The following is a 13,759-nucleotide window of genomic DNA, read 5'->3' as shown; positions in this document are numbered from 1 at the left end:
CAGATCCATTCTATGTGTCATACTTGATCATTTCGCGATATTGCCATATTTTTGCTGAAAGGATTTAGTAGAGAACATCGACGAAAAAGTTCGCAATTTTTGGTCGCTGATAAAAAAAGCCTTGCCTGTACCGGAAGTAGCGTGACGTCACAGGTTGAAAGGCTCCTCACATTTCCCCATTGTTTACACCAGCAGCGAGAGCGATTCGGACCGAGAAAGCGACGATTACCCCATTAATTTGAGCGAGGATGAAAGATTCGTGGATGAGGAACGTGAGAGTGAAGGACTAGAGTGCAGTGCAGGACGTATCTTTTTTCGCTCTGACCGTAACTTAGGTACAAGGGCTCATTGGATTCCACACTTTCTCCTTTTTCTATTGTGGATCACGGATTTGTATTTTAAACCACCTCGGATACTATATCCTCTTGAAAATGAGAGTCGAGAACGCGAAATGGACATTCACACGAAAATACATCGGCGAAGCACTTTAGCTTCGGAGCTAATGTGATAGCATTGTGCTTAACTGCGGATAGAAACAGAAGAAACATGCCCCTGACTGGAAGGATAGACAGAAGATCAACAATACTACTATTACTTCTATTATCAGGAGACACCGAACCAAACCCTGGACCTGCAACCACACGGTTAATGCTGTCCAGCCTGGCGAAGCCTAGCAATGCTGTTGCTAATGACGCCATTGAAGCTAACTTAGCTACGGGACCTCGACAGAGCTATGCTAAAAACATTAGCTCTCCACCTACGCCAGCCCTCATCTGCTCATCAACACCCTTGCTCACCTGCGTTCCAGCGATCGACGGCGCGACGAAGGACTTCACCCGATCATCGATGCGGTCGGCGGCTAGCGTCGGATAGCGCGTCTGCTACCCAACTCAAAGTCCTCCTGGTTGTGTTGCTGCAGCCAGCCGCTAATACACCGATCCCACCTACAGCTTTCTTCTTTGTTCATTAAACAAATTGCAAAAGATTCACCAACACAAATGTCCAGAATACTGTGGAATTTTGCGATGAAAACAGAGCTGTTTGTACTGGGATACAATGGTGTACCAATACTTCCGCTTCAACCATTGACGTCACGCGCATACGTCATCATACATAGACGTTTTCAGCCGGAAGTTTCCCGAGAAATTTAAAATTGCACTTTATAATCTAACCCGGCCGTATTGGCATGTGTTGCAATGTTAAGATTTCATCATTGATATATAAACTATCAGACTGCGTGCTCGGTAGTAGTGGCTTTCAGTAGGCCTTCAATGTACATTTTGGGTGTCCCATTCAGTAAAAACTGTAAAATTCCATTCCGTTTTTTGAATTGGTCTGTTTGTAGAATTCTATTGGACATTTTGGTATTAGTGTTCCTGAAAAAAAAGGGACCCAAACAAGTGTTGTCACAGTTACCTTGAAAAACTAATCTGATTAATGACTACTGATTACTCCTTTAGAAAGTAATTTACCGTATTTTTGGACTATAAATCGCTCCGGAGTATAAGTCGCACCGGCTGAAAATGCATAACAAAGACGGAAAAAAACATATATAAGTCGCACAGGAGTATAAGACGCATTTTTGGGGGAAATGTATTTGATAAAACCCAACACCAAGAATAGACATTTGAAAGGCAATTTAAAATAAATAAAGAATAGTGAACAGGCTGAATAAGTGTATGTTATATGAGGCATAAATAACCAACTGAGAACGTGCCTGGTATGTTAACGTAACATTTTATGGTAAGAGTCATTCAAATAACTATAACATATAGAACATGCTCAGTGTTTCCCATAAACTGCCAATATACCTGTGGCGGTGGAGGCGTGGCTACGGGCGTGGTCACAATGACATCATCGAGAAATTTGCATAATTTACTACAATGATATGATTTTCTCTAAAAAGGCTCAAAAAATTTATACTTACTAATTAATAATAACAGTTTTGTTTTAAACGTCCATCCATCCATCCATTTTACAATATAATTACAACACTTTATGTACATATTTATATACAGATTTGAACAATAAGTTATTCACTGAAATATATTTATTAATTGTGGTTCTTACAAAAAATATATCTTATAAAATATAAAAGCTAAAATGTCTCAAAGCTCTGCCCCTTTAATTAGTGCATACTAAATAATTTAACTTTAGCCTACTACTACAACCATATTATTTACCAGCAACATAAAGTGAAACAGAGGCAGAGGTGTCCTGCCACAGTCAGTAACAAATAAACAGAAAACAGTAGTGGTGGTAGATAGACACAGAGCTTCATCAAACATCTGATCTACTGAACAAAGAGCTCCAAAAATCTTGAACTTTAGACTGCCATCAGTTTTACTCCCTACACTTAACCATGTGTTTCCTACTGCCTGCAGACTTTGCACCCTTTGTTATATACACATGTTGTGTTTCTAATATAAATACATTTAATAAAGTCAAATACAAATAAGGCAACAAGAGAAATATCCTACACTTCACTTACATCAACTATATGATTTGCCTGAGAAGCTGGAGAGGACAAAAAAATATATATATATATTTTTTTAAATTTTTATTTTATTTTATTTTTTAATTTTATTTGTGGCGGACGTAATTATTTCGTGGCGGGCCGCCACAAATAAATGAATGTGTGGGAAACCCTGGAGAGGTCCAGCCAACCTTAAAAGGATATTGAACAATAACAAAAAAATATTTATTTCAGTACAAAAAAGGACAAAAATTACGTCAAAGAAGTCGCAGAAAAATATTCTAATGACTGCGTGGCAACATTTTATGGTAAGAGTCATTCAAATAACTATAACATATAAAACATGCTCAGTGTTTCCCATAAACTGCCAATATACCTGTGGCGGTGGAGGCGTGGCTACGGGCGTGGTCACAATGACATCATCGAGTAATTTGCATAATTTACTACAATGATATGATTTTCTCTAAAAAGGCTCAAAAAATTTATACTTACTAATTAATAATAACAGTTTTGTTTTAAACGTCCATCCATCCATCCATTTTACAATATAATTAAAAGAGGAGAAAACACGAAAAAAATGACAATTAAATTTTGAAACATAGTTTATCTTCAATTTCAACTCTTTAAAATTCAAAATTCAACAGAAAAAAAGAAGAGAAAAACTAGCTAATTCGAATCTTTTTGAAAAAATTAAAAAAAGAATTTATGGAACATCATAAGTAATTTTTCCTGATTAAGATTAATTTTTGAATTTTGATGACATGTTTTAAATAGGTTGAAATCCAATTTGCACTTTGTTAGAATATATAACAATTGGACCAAGCTATATTTCTAACAAAGACAAATCATTATTTCTTCTAGATTTTCCAGAACAAAAATGTTAAAAGAAATTCAAAAGACTTTGAAATAAGATTTAAATTTGATTCTACAGATTTTCTAGATTTGCCAGAATACTTTTTTTTTATTTTAATCATAATAAGTTTGAAGAAATATTTCACAAATATTCTTCGTCGAAAAAACAGAAGCTAAAATGAAGAATTAAATTAAAATGTATTTATTATTCTTTACAATAAAAAAAATAAATTTACTTGAACATTAATTTAAATTGTCAGGAAAGAAGAGGACGGAATTTAAAAGGTAAAAAGGTATATGTGTTTAAAAATCCTAAAATCATTTTTAAGGTTGTATTTTTTCTCTAAAATTGTCTTTCTGAAAGTTATAAGAAGCAAAGTACAAAAATTTATGAATTTATTTAAACAAGTGAAGACCAAGTCTTTAAAATATTTTCTTGGATTTTCAAATTCTATTTGAGTTTTGTCTCTCTTAGAATTAAAAATGTCGAGCAAAGCGAGACCAGCTTGCTAGTAAATAAATACAATTTAAAAAATAGAGTCAGCTCACTGGTAAGTGCTGCTATTTGAGCTATTTTTAGAACAGGCCAGCGGGCTACTCATCTGGTCCTTACGGGCTACATGGTGCCCGTGGGCACCGCGTTGGTGACCCCTGCTCTAATTGTTCTATTGTTATAATCAAGTTATGAGTCAAAAAGTGGTGTGGGGCGAGTAAACCAGTGGTTTTACCTCATTAACAAAAGCCTCTCAAACCTCTTGTCAGAAAGTCTATTCCTCATTCAGTGCGGCTTTCAGGTTGCTCTCCATCTGTGCATACTCCATCTCCAGGTAAGACGAAAAGGATGTTCTGTGAGGCAAGTCCGCGTTGATCGTAGCGAGGATCTTGTTTATTATGGCACGAAACGAGGGCGAGTCAACTGTGCTTAAAGGCCTACTGAAAGCCACTACTACCGACCACGCAGTCTGATAGTTTATATATCAATGATGAAATCTTAACATTGCAACACATGCCAATACGGCCGGGTTAACTTATAAGGTGCAATTTTAAATTTCCCGCTAAACTTCCGGTTGAAAACTCCTTTGGATGATGACGTATGCGCGTGATGTAGCCAGTGAAACAGAGGTATGGATAACCCATTGAAGCCAATACAAAATAGCTCTGTTTTCATCTCATTATTCCACAGTATTCTGGACATCTGTGTTGGTGAATCTGTTGCAATTTCTTCACTGCATTATGGAGAAAGAAGCTGAGCAAGCAAAGAAGAAAGTTGTCGGTCCGAAGCGGAGTATTTTGCGAGGGAAATCAGCAACACAACACAGCCGGTGTTTCATTGTTTACATTCCCGAAAGATGCAGTCAAGATCGAAGAACTCGGACAACAGAGACTCTTACCAGGAGGACTTTGACTTCGATACACAGACGCCTGTAGAGAACTGGGACAACACAGACTCTTACCAGGATTACTTTGATTTGGATACACAGACGCAGACGCGGTACCGTGAGTACGCAGCTGCGCTTCCAGACATTTGGATCGCTTGCCCGTACGTGCGTGTCACGTACGTAACTTTGGGTAAATATATAAGCTTTATGAACCTTTGCTTAGGTGAACGGTCCTTTGGGCTGGTTGTGTTGTGGCTAATAGAGTATATATATGTCTTGTGTTTATTTACTGTTGTAGTCATTCCCAGCTGAATATCAGGTCCCACCCGCGCGCTTCCAAACATTTAATCGCTTGCCCGTACGTGCGTGTCATGTACGTAACTTTGGGTAAATATATAAGCTTTATGAACCTTGGGTTAGGTGAACGGTCCTTTGGGCTGGTTGTGTTGTGGCTAATAGAGTATATATATGTCTTGTGTTTATTTACTGTTGTAGTCATTCCCAGCTGAATATCAGGTCACCCCCGCCTCTCACAGCATCTTCCCTATCTGAATCGCTTCCACTCCCCACTAGTCCTTCACTTGCACTTTCCTCATCCACAAATCTTTCATCCTCGCTCAAATTAATGGGGAGATCGTCGCTTTCTCGGTCCGAATCGCTCTCACTTCTGGCCGCCATCACTGTAAACAATAGGGAACTTTGCGGAAATGTTCAACTGACTACGTCACGCTACTTCCGGTAGGGGCAAGGCTTTTTTTTGTCAGATACCAAAAGTTGCGATCTTTATCGTCGTTGTTCTCTACTAAATCCTTTCAGCAAAAATATGGCAATATCGTGAAATGATCAAGTATGACACATAGAATGGATCTGCTATCCCCGTTCAAATAAAAAACATGCATTTCAGTAGGCCTTTAAGGGCAGCATTTCCTCCACAACATACTGCCCGACCAACTTCTTTAACTCCAAATAATGACTGTATTTCCAACTTGAAAACGCGCTTCTCTCTACGCCCTCCATTGTTGTTTACTTCGGTGTCATCCTCATGCTAAAAACGTGACTTTTCGCTTACGTGACTTCACTTTCCAAGACGGCAAGAAGAAATAAAATTAATTTTTACGAGGGAAAATAAAAAAAATAGTAACGCACGGTGACTTGGATTAACTTTAATCTTAGACTTATACTTAGACCTTCTTTTTATTGTCATTCAAATTTGAACTTTACAGTACAGATAAGAACGACATTTCGTTACATAAGCTCATGGTAGTGCAGGATAAAAAAAGCAATAAGGTGCATATATAAATAAATAAATAGGTTACTGTACAGATCAATATATTGCACTTTTTCACATGCGTCCACGTTTATGGATGTATGTTATATTGTCTTTTTTATTCCAGCGAGTTAATCCATTTTGGGGGGGAGTTGAGGGGATAATTTAATTATGATGCGTTCAAGAGTCTTACGGCCTGAGGGTAGAAGCTGTTACAGAACCTGGAGGTTCTGCTTCGGAGGCTGCGGAACCTCTTTCTAGAGTCCAGCAGTGAAAACAGTCCATGGTGGGGGTGGGAGGAGTCTTTGCAGATTTTCTGAGCCCTGGTCAAGGCCCAGGTGATCTGACTACTGGTTTGGAAATAGTAACGCGTTAGATTTGTCGTTAATGAAAAAAGCGTTGCTAAGTAACGCGCAACCGGCATCAGTGACCCAAACCCATATACTGTACAGCAGATTTCAAGAGTTCAATTGGTTGTAGGGTCTTGAATGCCGACTGTGCAAATTTGCACCAAAGTTCAATGAGTTCTTGTTTAGTCCATTGGCTAGACCACTCAAGGTTGAATGGAAAACGGTTGTTTTGTTTTTGCTTAATCCAGTCGGCTAAATAAAAACAAGCCTCAATGGAAGACATCTAGTGTTTTTTTTTAGACCTTTCACATCAAAACTGGAGCCACCATTATGATGTGCAGTGATGTTTTTAAATGACCGTAAGTCTTGAACTATAGGAAGTATTTAAATGGTTGAAATCTGCACTTTTGAGTGTTTTACGAGTTATTACGGTAATCTACGTCACAGCAGCTCAGACGAGGATCAAAGCAGAGTGGGCCGGGTTCGTTTTCAGAGCCGCCAGCCCCAAACGCATGTGTCAGGAACAGATGCAAAAGAAAATTTTTACAACAAATGTCTGCATAAAAGTGATAACAAATCACATTGTAGGTGTTTTATTACCCTTAGCATTCATATTTTGCCGTTTGTTACATTTTTGTTGAGTTTTGCTTGATTGTAAAAGATGTCGAGGAGCTGATCTGAGAAGTAAAAGAGGAGCGATGTTCATATGTTGTTAATATTCAGTGTTTTATTGTTCATAGTTAATATTGCAAATCCCACTTTGTTTATTTTAATGTACATTTTGGGTGTCCCATTCAGTAAAAAACTGTAAAATTCCATTCTGTTTTTTTGAGGTGGTCTGTTTTTAGAACTCGGACATTGTGACTTTTGGTATTAGTGTTCCTGAAAAAAAAGGGAACCAAACACACATACGGTACAGCAGATTTTTACAGCTAAATGTATATAAATAACTGTGCCAGCCGTAAAAACAATGCTTGTAATAATTACTAATATTGTATGTACCTTAAACAGTGCTAGTAATCTTTACAAGTATTAAGATATTATACGTACCATGTACCTACCATGCACTGTTCATATGTTGTTAATATTCCATGTTTTATTGTTCATAGTTAATATTGTAAATCCCACTTTCTTTATTTTCATGTACATTTCGGGTGTCCCATTCAGTTAAAAACTGTAAAATTCCATTCCGTTTTTTTGAAGTGGTCGGATTTTAGAAATCTATCGGACGTTGTGACTTTTGGTATTAGTGTTCCTGAAAAAAAGGGACCCAAACACACATACTGTACAGCAGATTTTTACAGCTAAATGTGTATAGATAAATGTGCCAGCCGTAAAAACAATGCTTGTAATAATTACTAATATTGTAAGTACCTTAAACAACAGTGCTAGTAATCTTTAGAAGTATTAAGATATTATACGTACCATGTACCTACCATGCAATTTTCATATGTTGTTAATATTCAGTGTTTTATTGTTCATAGTTAATATTGTGAATCCCACTTTGTTTATTTTCATGTACATTTCGGGTGTCCCATTCAGTAAAAAACTGTAAAATTCCATTCCGTTTTTTTGAAGTGATCTGTTTTTAGAATTCTATCGGACATTGTGACTTTTGGTATTAGTGTTCCTGGAAAAAAAGGGACCAAACACACATTCTGTACAGCAGATTTTTACAGCTAAATGTGTATAAATAAATGTGCCAGCCGTAAAAACAATGCTTGTAATAATTACTAATATTGTATGTACCTTAAACAACAGTGCTAGTAATCTTTAGAAGTATTAAGATATTATACGTACCATGTACCTACCATGCGATGTTCATATGTTGTTAATATGCAGTGTTTTATTGTTCATAGTTAATATTGTAAATCCCACTTTCTTTATTGTCATGTACATTTTGGGTGTCCCATTCAGTTAAAAACTGTAAAATTCTATTCTGTTTTTTTGCGGTGGTCTGTTTTTATAACTCTATTGGACATTGTGACTTTTGGTATTAGTGTTCCTGGGGGAAAAAACACCCAAACACACATACTGTACAGCAGATTTTTACAGCTAAAAGTGTATAAATAAATGTGCCAGCCGTAAAAACAATGCTTGTAATAATTACTAATATTGTACGTAACTTAAACAACAGTGCTAGTAATCTTTAGAAGTATTAAGATATTATACGTACCATGTACTTACCATGCAATTTTCATATGTTGTTAATATTCAGTGTTTTATTGTTCATAGTTAATATTGTAAATCCCACTTTCTTTATTGTCATGTACATTTTGGGTGTCCCATTCAGTAAAAAACTGTAAAATTCCATTCCGTTTTTTTGAAGTGGTCTGTTTTTAGAATTCTATCGGACATCGTGACTTTTGGTATTGGTGTTCCTGAAAAAAAGGGACCAAACACACATACTGTACAGCAGATTTTTACAGCTAAATGTGTATAAATAAATGTGCCAGCCATAAAAACAATGCTTGTAATAATTACTAATATTGTACGTACCTTAAACAACAGTTTTTTTGAAGTGGTCTGTTTTTAGAAATCTATCGGACGTTGTGACTTTTGGTATTAGTGTTCCTGAAAAAAAGGGACCAAACACACATACTGTACAGCAGATTTTTACAGCTAAATGTGTATAAATAAATGTGCCAGCCGTAAAAACAATGCTTGTAATAATTACTAATATTGTACGTAACTTAAACAGTGCTAGTAATCTTTAGAAGTATTAAAATATACGTACCCTGAAAATTGGTGCTAGTAATAATTACTAATATTGTACGTACCATAAACAACGATGCTAGTAATCTTTAGAAGTATTATAATATTGTGCGTACCATGCGATGTTCATATGTTGTTAATATTCAGTGTTTTATTGTTCATAGTTAATATTGTAAATCCCACTTTCTTTATTGTCATGTACATTTCGGGTGTCCCATTCAGTAAAAAACTGTAAAATTCCATTCAGTTTTTTTGAAGTGGTCTGTTTTTAAAATTCTATCGGACATTGTGACTTTTGGTATTAGTGTTCCTGAAAAAAAGGGACCCAAACACACATACTGTACAGCAGATTTTTACAGCTAAATGTGTATATATCAGACATGTTCTTCTCTCAATGTTGCCCCCCAAGTCAAAATATTTTCCCAGCTCTGGTCTATATCCTGCCCTAATCCATGGTTACTACACCAAGCGAAACTCCGCTGTATTGCTTGGTGGAAACAGGACATGACTCATTTCTTTTTTTTTTCAGAGGCGATGGCCGAAGATGGTCTGTGGCGTCCGTACCCTCCTCTGGATACTGCACCAATGCACCCAGTTCATCAGTATCCGTAAGCTTCTATTGATTTGTCTCCCAATTTCTCTCCTCCAAGAACCCTGCCGTCGCCAACTCTTTAGTGCAGCTGATACCTCATGACCAAATCCATTTTCGAGTGTGAAACTCTCACCTGCTTGAAACACACTTTGCGATCGGTGTGTGTTTTGCTCAGCAGGGAAAACAGTCATTCATCGCAAGTCTTGTGTTCTTGGCAAAGGGACAAACGTCACTGGCATGTATAGGCTAGAACAGTTAGGCTATCATTTTACACTCACACACCAGCAGTGTTAAAGTCACTAGGTGTGTAACCTAGAAGTCCCTCATCTGAGGTCACAGGAGAGCCAAACTCACTCAACCACATTTGCTGCAGTAAGTGGATTTATACAAAACAGATGAGAGAAGATGGGATCTTGTTTTTATTATTTAGCCATGATAACAGGATGTGTCCTCCGATGATAAATACTAGCATCACTGCACTTTATCATGCCGCACAGAGGGAAGAGATGAATCATCAATTGCCTTCCAAGAGTTTTTTTTTTGAAAGCATCCCAAGAGCTTTTTCAAATGGTGTTCTTAAAGGCCTACTGAAATGAATTTTTTTTATTTAAACGGGGATAGCAGATCCATTCTATGTGTCATACTTGATCATTTCGCGATATTGCCATATTTTTGCTGAAAGGATTTAGTAGAGAACATCGACGATAAAGTTTGCAACTTTTGATCGCTGATAAAAAAAAGCCTTGCCTGTACCGGAAGTAGCGTGACGTCACAGGTTGAAGGGCTCCTCACATTTCCCCATTGTTTACACGAGCAGCGAGAGCGATTCGGACCGAGAAAGCGACGATTACCCCATTAATTTGAGCGAGGATGAAAGATTTGTGGACGAGGAACGTGAGAGTGAAGGACTAGAGTGCAGTGCAGGACGTATCTTTTTTCGCTCTGACTGTAACTTAGGTAAAAGGGCTCATTGGATTCCACACTTTCTCCTTTTTCTATTGTGGATCACGGATTTGTATTTTAAACCACCTCGGATACTATATCCTCTTGAAAATGAGAGTCGAGAATGCGAAATGGACATTCACAGTGACTTTTATCTCCACGACAATACATCGGTGAAGCTCTTTAGCTACGGAGCTAACGTGATAGCATCGTGCTTAAATGCAGATAGAAACAAAAGAAATAAACCCCTGACTGGAAGGATAGGCAGAAAATCAACAATACTATTAAACCATGGACATGTAACTACATGGTTAATGCTTTCCAGCCTGTCGAAGCTTAACAATGCTGTTGCTAACGACGCCATTGAAGCTAACTTATGCCTGGTTCACACCAACGGCGCTTGCCGCGCTTTAAAGCGGCGAGCAAAGCGCCGTCATTTTTGTCAATTTTTCCACGATTATCCCGATCTCTGAAGTAATGTTATGCTTTGATACGCTCTGATACGCTCTGATACGCTCTGATACGCTCTGATACGAATTAGTTGACGCTTTGTTACCGTTCCTCACGCTTTGATCCCGCTTTGATACGCTTTAAATCACGCTTTGATACATTTTATTACGCTTTATTGAACTTTATTACGCTTTGATGCGATCCTGGCGCTTTAAATCAGGCTCTGACACGATTATCAAGCTCTGTTGTGCATTGTTACAACAAAAATAAGAAAACAATGTGAAAAACTCAGTATACTGTTTTCCACACATTTTTTATATTCATTTATTTTTTCAATGTCTCTTTTTTTTTCGTTATATTATGTTTTATATCTTCATTTCTTTTATTTTTGTCATCTTAATAAATATATATCTTTCATTTGTTATGCTAGTTGTAAATAATAAAAGGCAATTATCCACACATTTTTTATATTCATTTATTTTTTCAATTTCTCTTTTTTTTCTCCGTTATATCATGTATTATATCTTAATTTATTTTATTTTTGTCATCTTAATAAATATCTATCTTTCATTTGTTATGCTAGTTGAAAATAATAAAAGGCAATTATCCATTTATTTATTTATCCACAAATTTTTTATATTCATTTATTTTTTCAATTTCTCTTTTTTTCCCGTTATATTATGTTTTATATCTTCATTTCTTTTATTTTTGTCATCTTAATAAATATCTTATCTTTCATTTGTTATGCTAGTTGAAAATAATAAAAGGCAATTATCCACACATTTTTTATATTAATTTATTTTTTCAATTTCTCTTTTTTTTCCGTTATATTATGTTTTATATCTTCATTTCTTTTATTTTTGTCATCTTAATAAATATCTATCTTTCATTTGTTATGCTAGTTCAAAATAATAAAAGGCAATTATCCACACATTTTTTATATTCATTTATTTTTTCAATTTCTCTTTTTTTCCCGTTATATTATGTTTTATATCTTAATTTATTTTATTTTTGTCATCTTAATAAATATCTATCTTTCATTTCTTATGCTAGTTGAAAATAATAAAAGGCATTTCTTTTATAAAATGTAACATATTCTCTTTATTATTAACATTTTCATACAGAAAAATTATAGACAGTAATGTCAAACTGCAACATCAAACAGCAAACTCTAACAGAAGTACAGAAACAATGATCATCGTATAAAAAAGGCAATTATGCAAAAGAGAATGGATTTGTAATCCTGTGTTGGTTTTACATAAAAGTTTCAATGTCACTAGTCAATATCACAGTCACTTCCTATTTGTAGGGGTCCGCGTTTTTGAACCAAGATCTGTTAAGCTTTCCTACGCTTTTAGTCAAGTTTTGCTGAGCTTTGTCACGCTTTTTCACGCTTTCATACGCTCTCTGCGCTTTATTCCATTCTTGACAGAGCGCATAACTTTTTTAAACCGTTTAAAAAATTTTGGCGAAATTGCCGCATGTCCCGCTTCACTACAAGCTTTCCCACGATCCATTAGAACCCTCACGCTTTAATCAGGCTTTGTTACGCTATAACGCCGCTTTGCATGCCGCTTTAAAGCGCCGTCAAAGCGCCGTTGGTGTGAACCTAGCATTAGCTACGGGACCTCGACAGAGCTATGCTAAAAACATTAGCTATCCACCTACGCCAGCCAGCCCTCATCTGCTCATCAACACCCGTGCTCACCTGCGTTCCAGCGATTGACGGAGCGACGAAGGACTTTACCCGATCATAGATGCGGTCGGCGGCCCGGAAACGGAGGAAGTCAACGTAAAGTCGGCGGCTAGCGCGTCTGCTATCCATCTCAAAGTCCTCCTGGTTGTGTTGCTGTAGTCCGCCGCTAATACACCGATCCCACCTACAACTTTCTTCTTTGCAGTCTTCATTGTTCATGAAACAAATTGCAAAAGATTCACCAACACAGATGTCCAGAATACTGTGGAATTATGTGGTGAAAACAGAGCTTTTTGTATTGGATCCAATGGGGTCCGAATACTACCGTTCACTCCGTGACGTCACGCGCATACGTCATCATACCGAGACGTTTTCAACCGGAAGTTTCGCGGGAAATTTAAAATTGCACTTTATAAGTTAACCCGGCCGTATTGGCATGTGTTGCAATGTTAAGATTTCATCATTGATATATAAACTATCAGACTGCGTGGTCGGTAGTAGTGGCTTTCAGTAGGCCTTTAATCATTTTTGCAGACTAAGTATACAAGTGGCAAAAATAGGTCTTAATGCAACAATCCAAAATGTACACTGTGCAGTCAGACAACAAAGCCCTCGCAAATAGTGATTTTCTGGCACAAGTTGCAAATTAGTAAGGGCTGTACAAGATTTGACACGCAATCCTTCAAATGAAAGATGACCTGTTGGCTGTTTGTTTCATGTTTCTGTGCTGATTGTTGGGATAGTTTGTCTTGTAACTTGTTACTGAAACAGCAGTAGGCTGTACAACAATAGCTGGGTTTTCTGTCACGGCTGAAATTTTGTACGGTCGGCCACATGGCTCAGAGACAGTGAGGTCAGCTCTCTCCACACAAAGCCCCTTTCAGGGTTCCTCTCAGTGAGCTCTTTATGCTGCTATGGCCTAAAGCGTCTCCAGTTTCCTCCTCAGGGTTTCCCCCTCCTGTTTCTATCACCTATTTGCAGTCTTTCGTTTTCATTTCAATGTCTTTTTCCTCCCTTTCACTTCCAGTTCTCTCTTTCCT

The 13,759-nt window shown here is 37.0% G+C and overlaps 1 protein-coding gene across 3 annotated transcripts in view; it reads left to right on the top strand.

Annotated features, from left to right (window-relative positions):
• Positions 1-13,759, top strand: part of mast3a (microtubule associated serine/threonine kinase 3a) — a 142,169-nt gene that overhangs the window by 64,912 nt on the left and 63,498 nt on the right. For all 3 annotated transcript variants that reach the window (XM_062022221.1, XM_062022220.1, XM_062022219.1), the window contains one exon: positions 9,569-9,647. In XM_062022221.1, the coding sequence (XP_061878205.1) occupies positions 9,569-9,647 (79 nt within the window). The remainder of the gene's footprint in view (positions 1-9,568; positions 9,648-13,759) is intronic.

Source organism: Entelurus aequoreus, linkage group LG16 (assembly GCF_033978785.1).
Source record: "Entelurus aequoreus isolate RoL-2023_Sb linkage group LG16, RoL_Eaeq_v1.1, whole genome shotgun sequence".
NCBI lineage: Eukaryota > Metazoa > Chordata > Actinopteri > Syngnathiformes > Syngnathidae > Entelurus > Entelurus aequoreus.
Note: the sequence above shows the minus strand (reverse complement) of the source record. Positions and strands in the feature narration are given on the sequence as shown.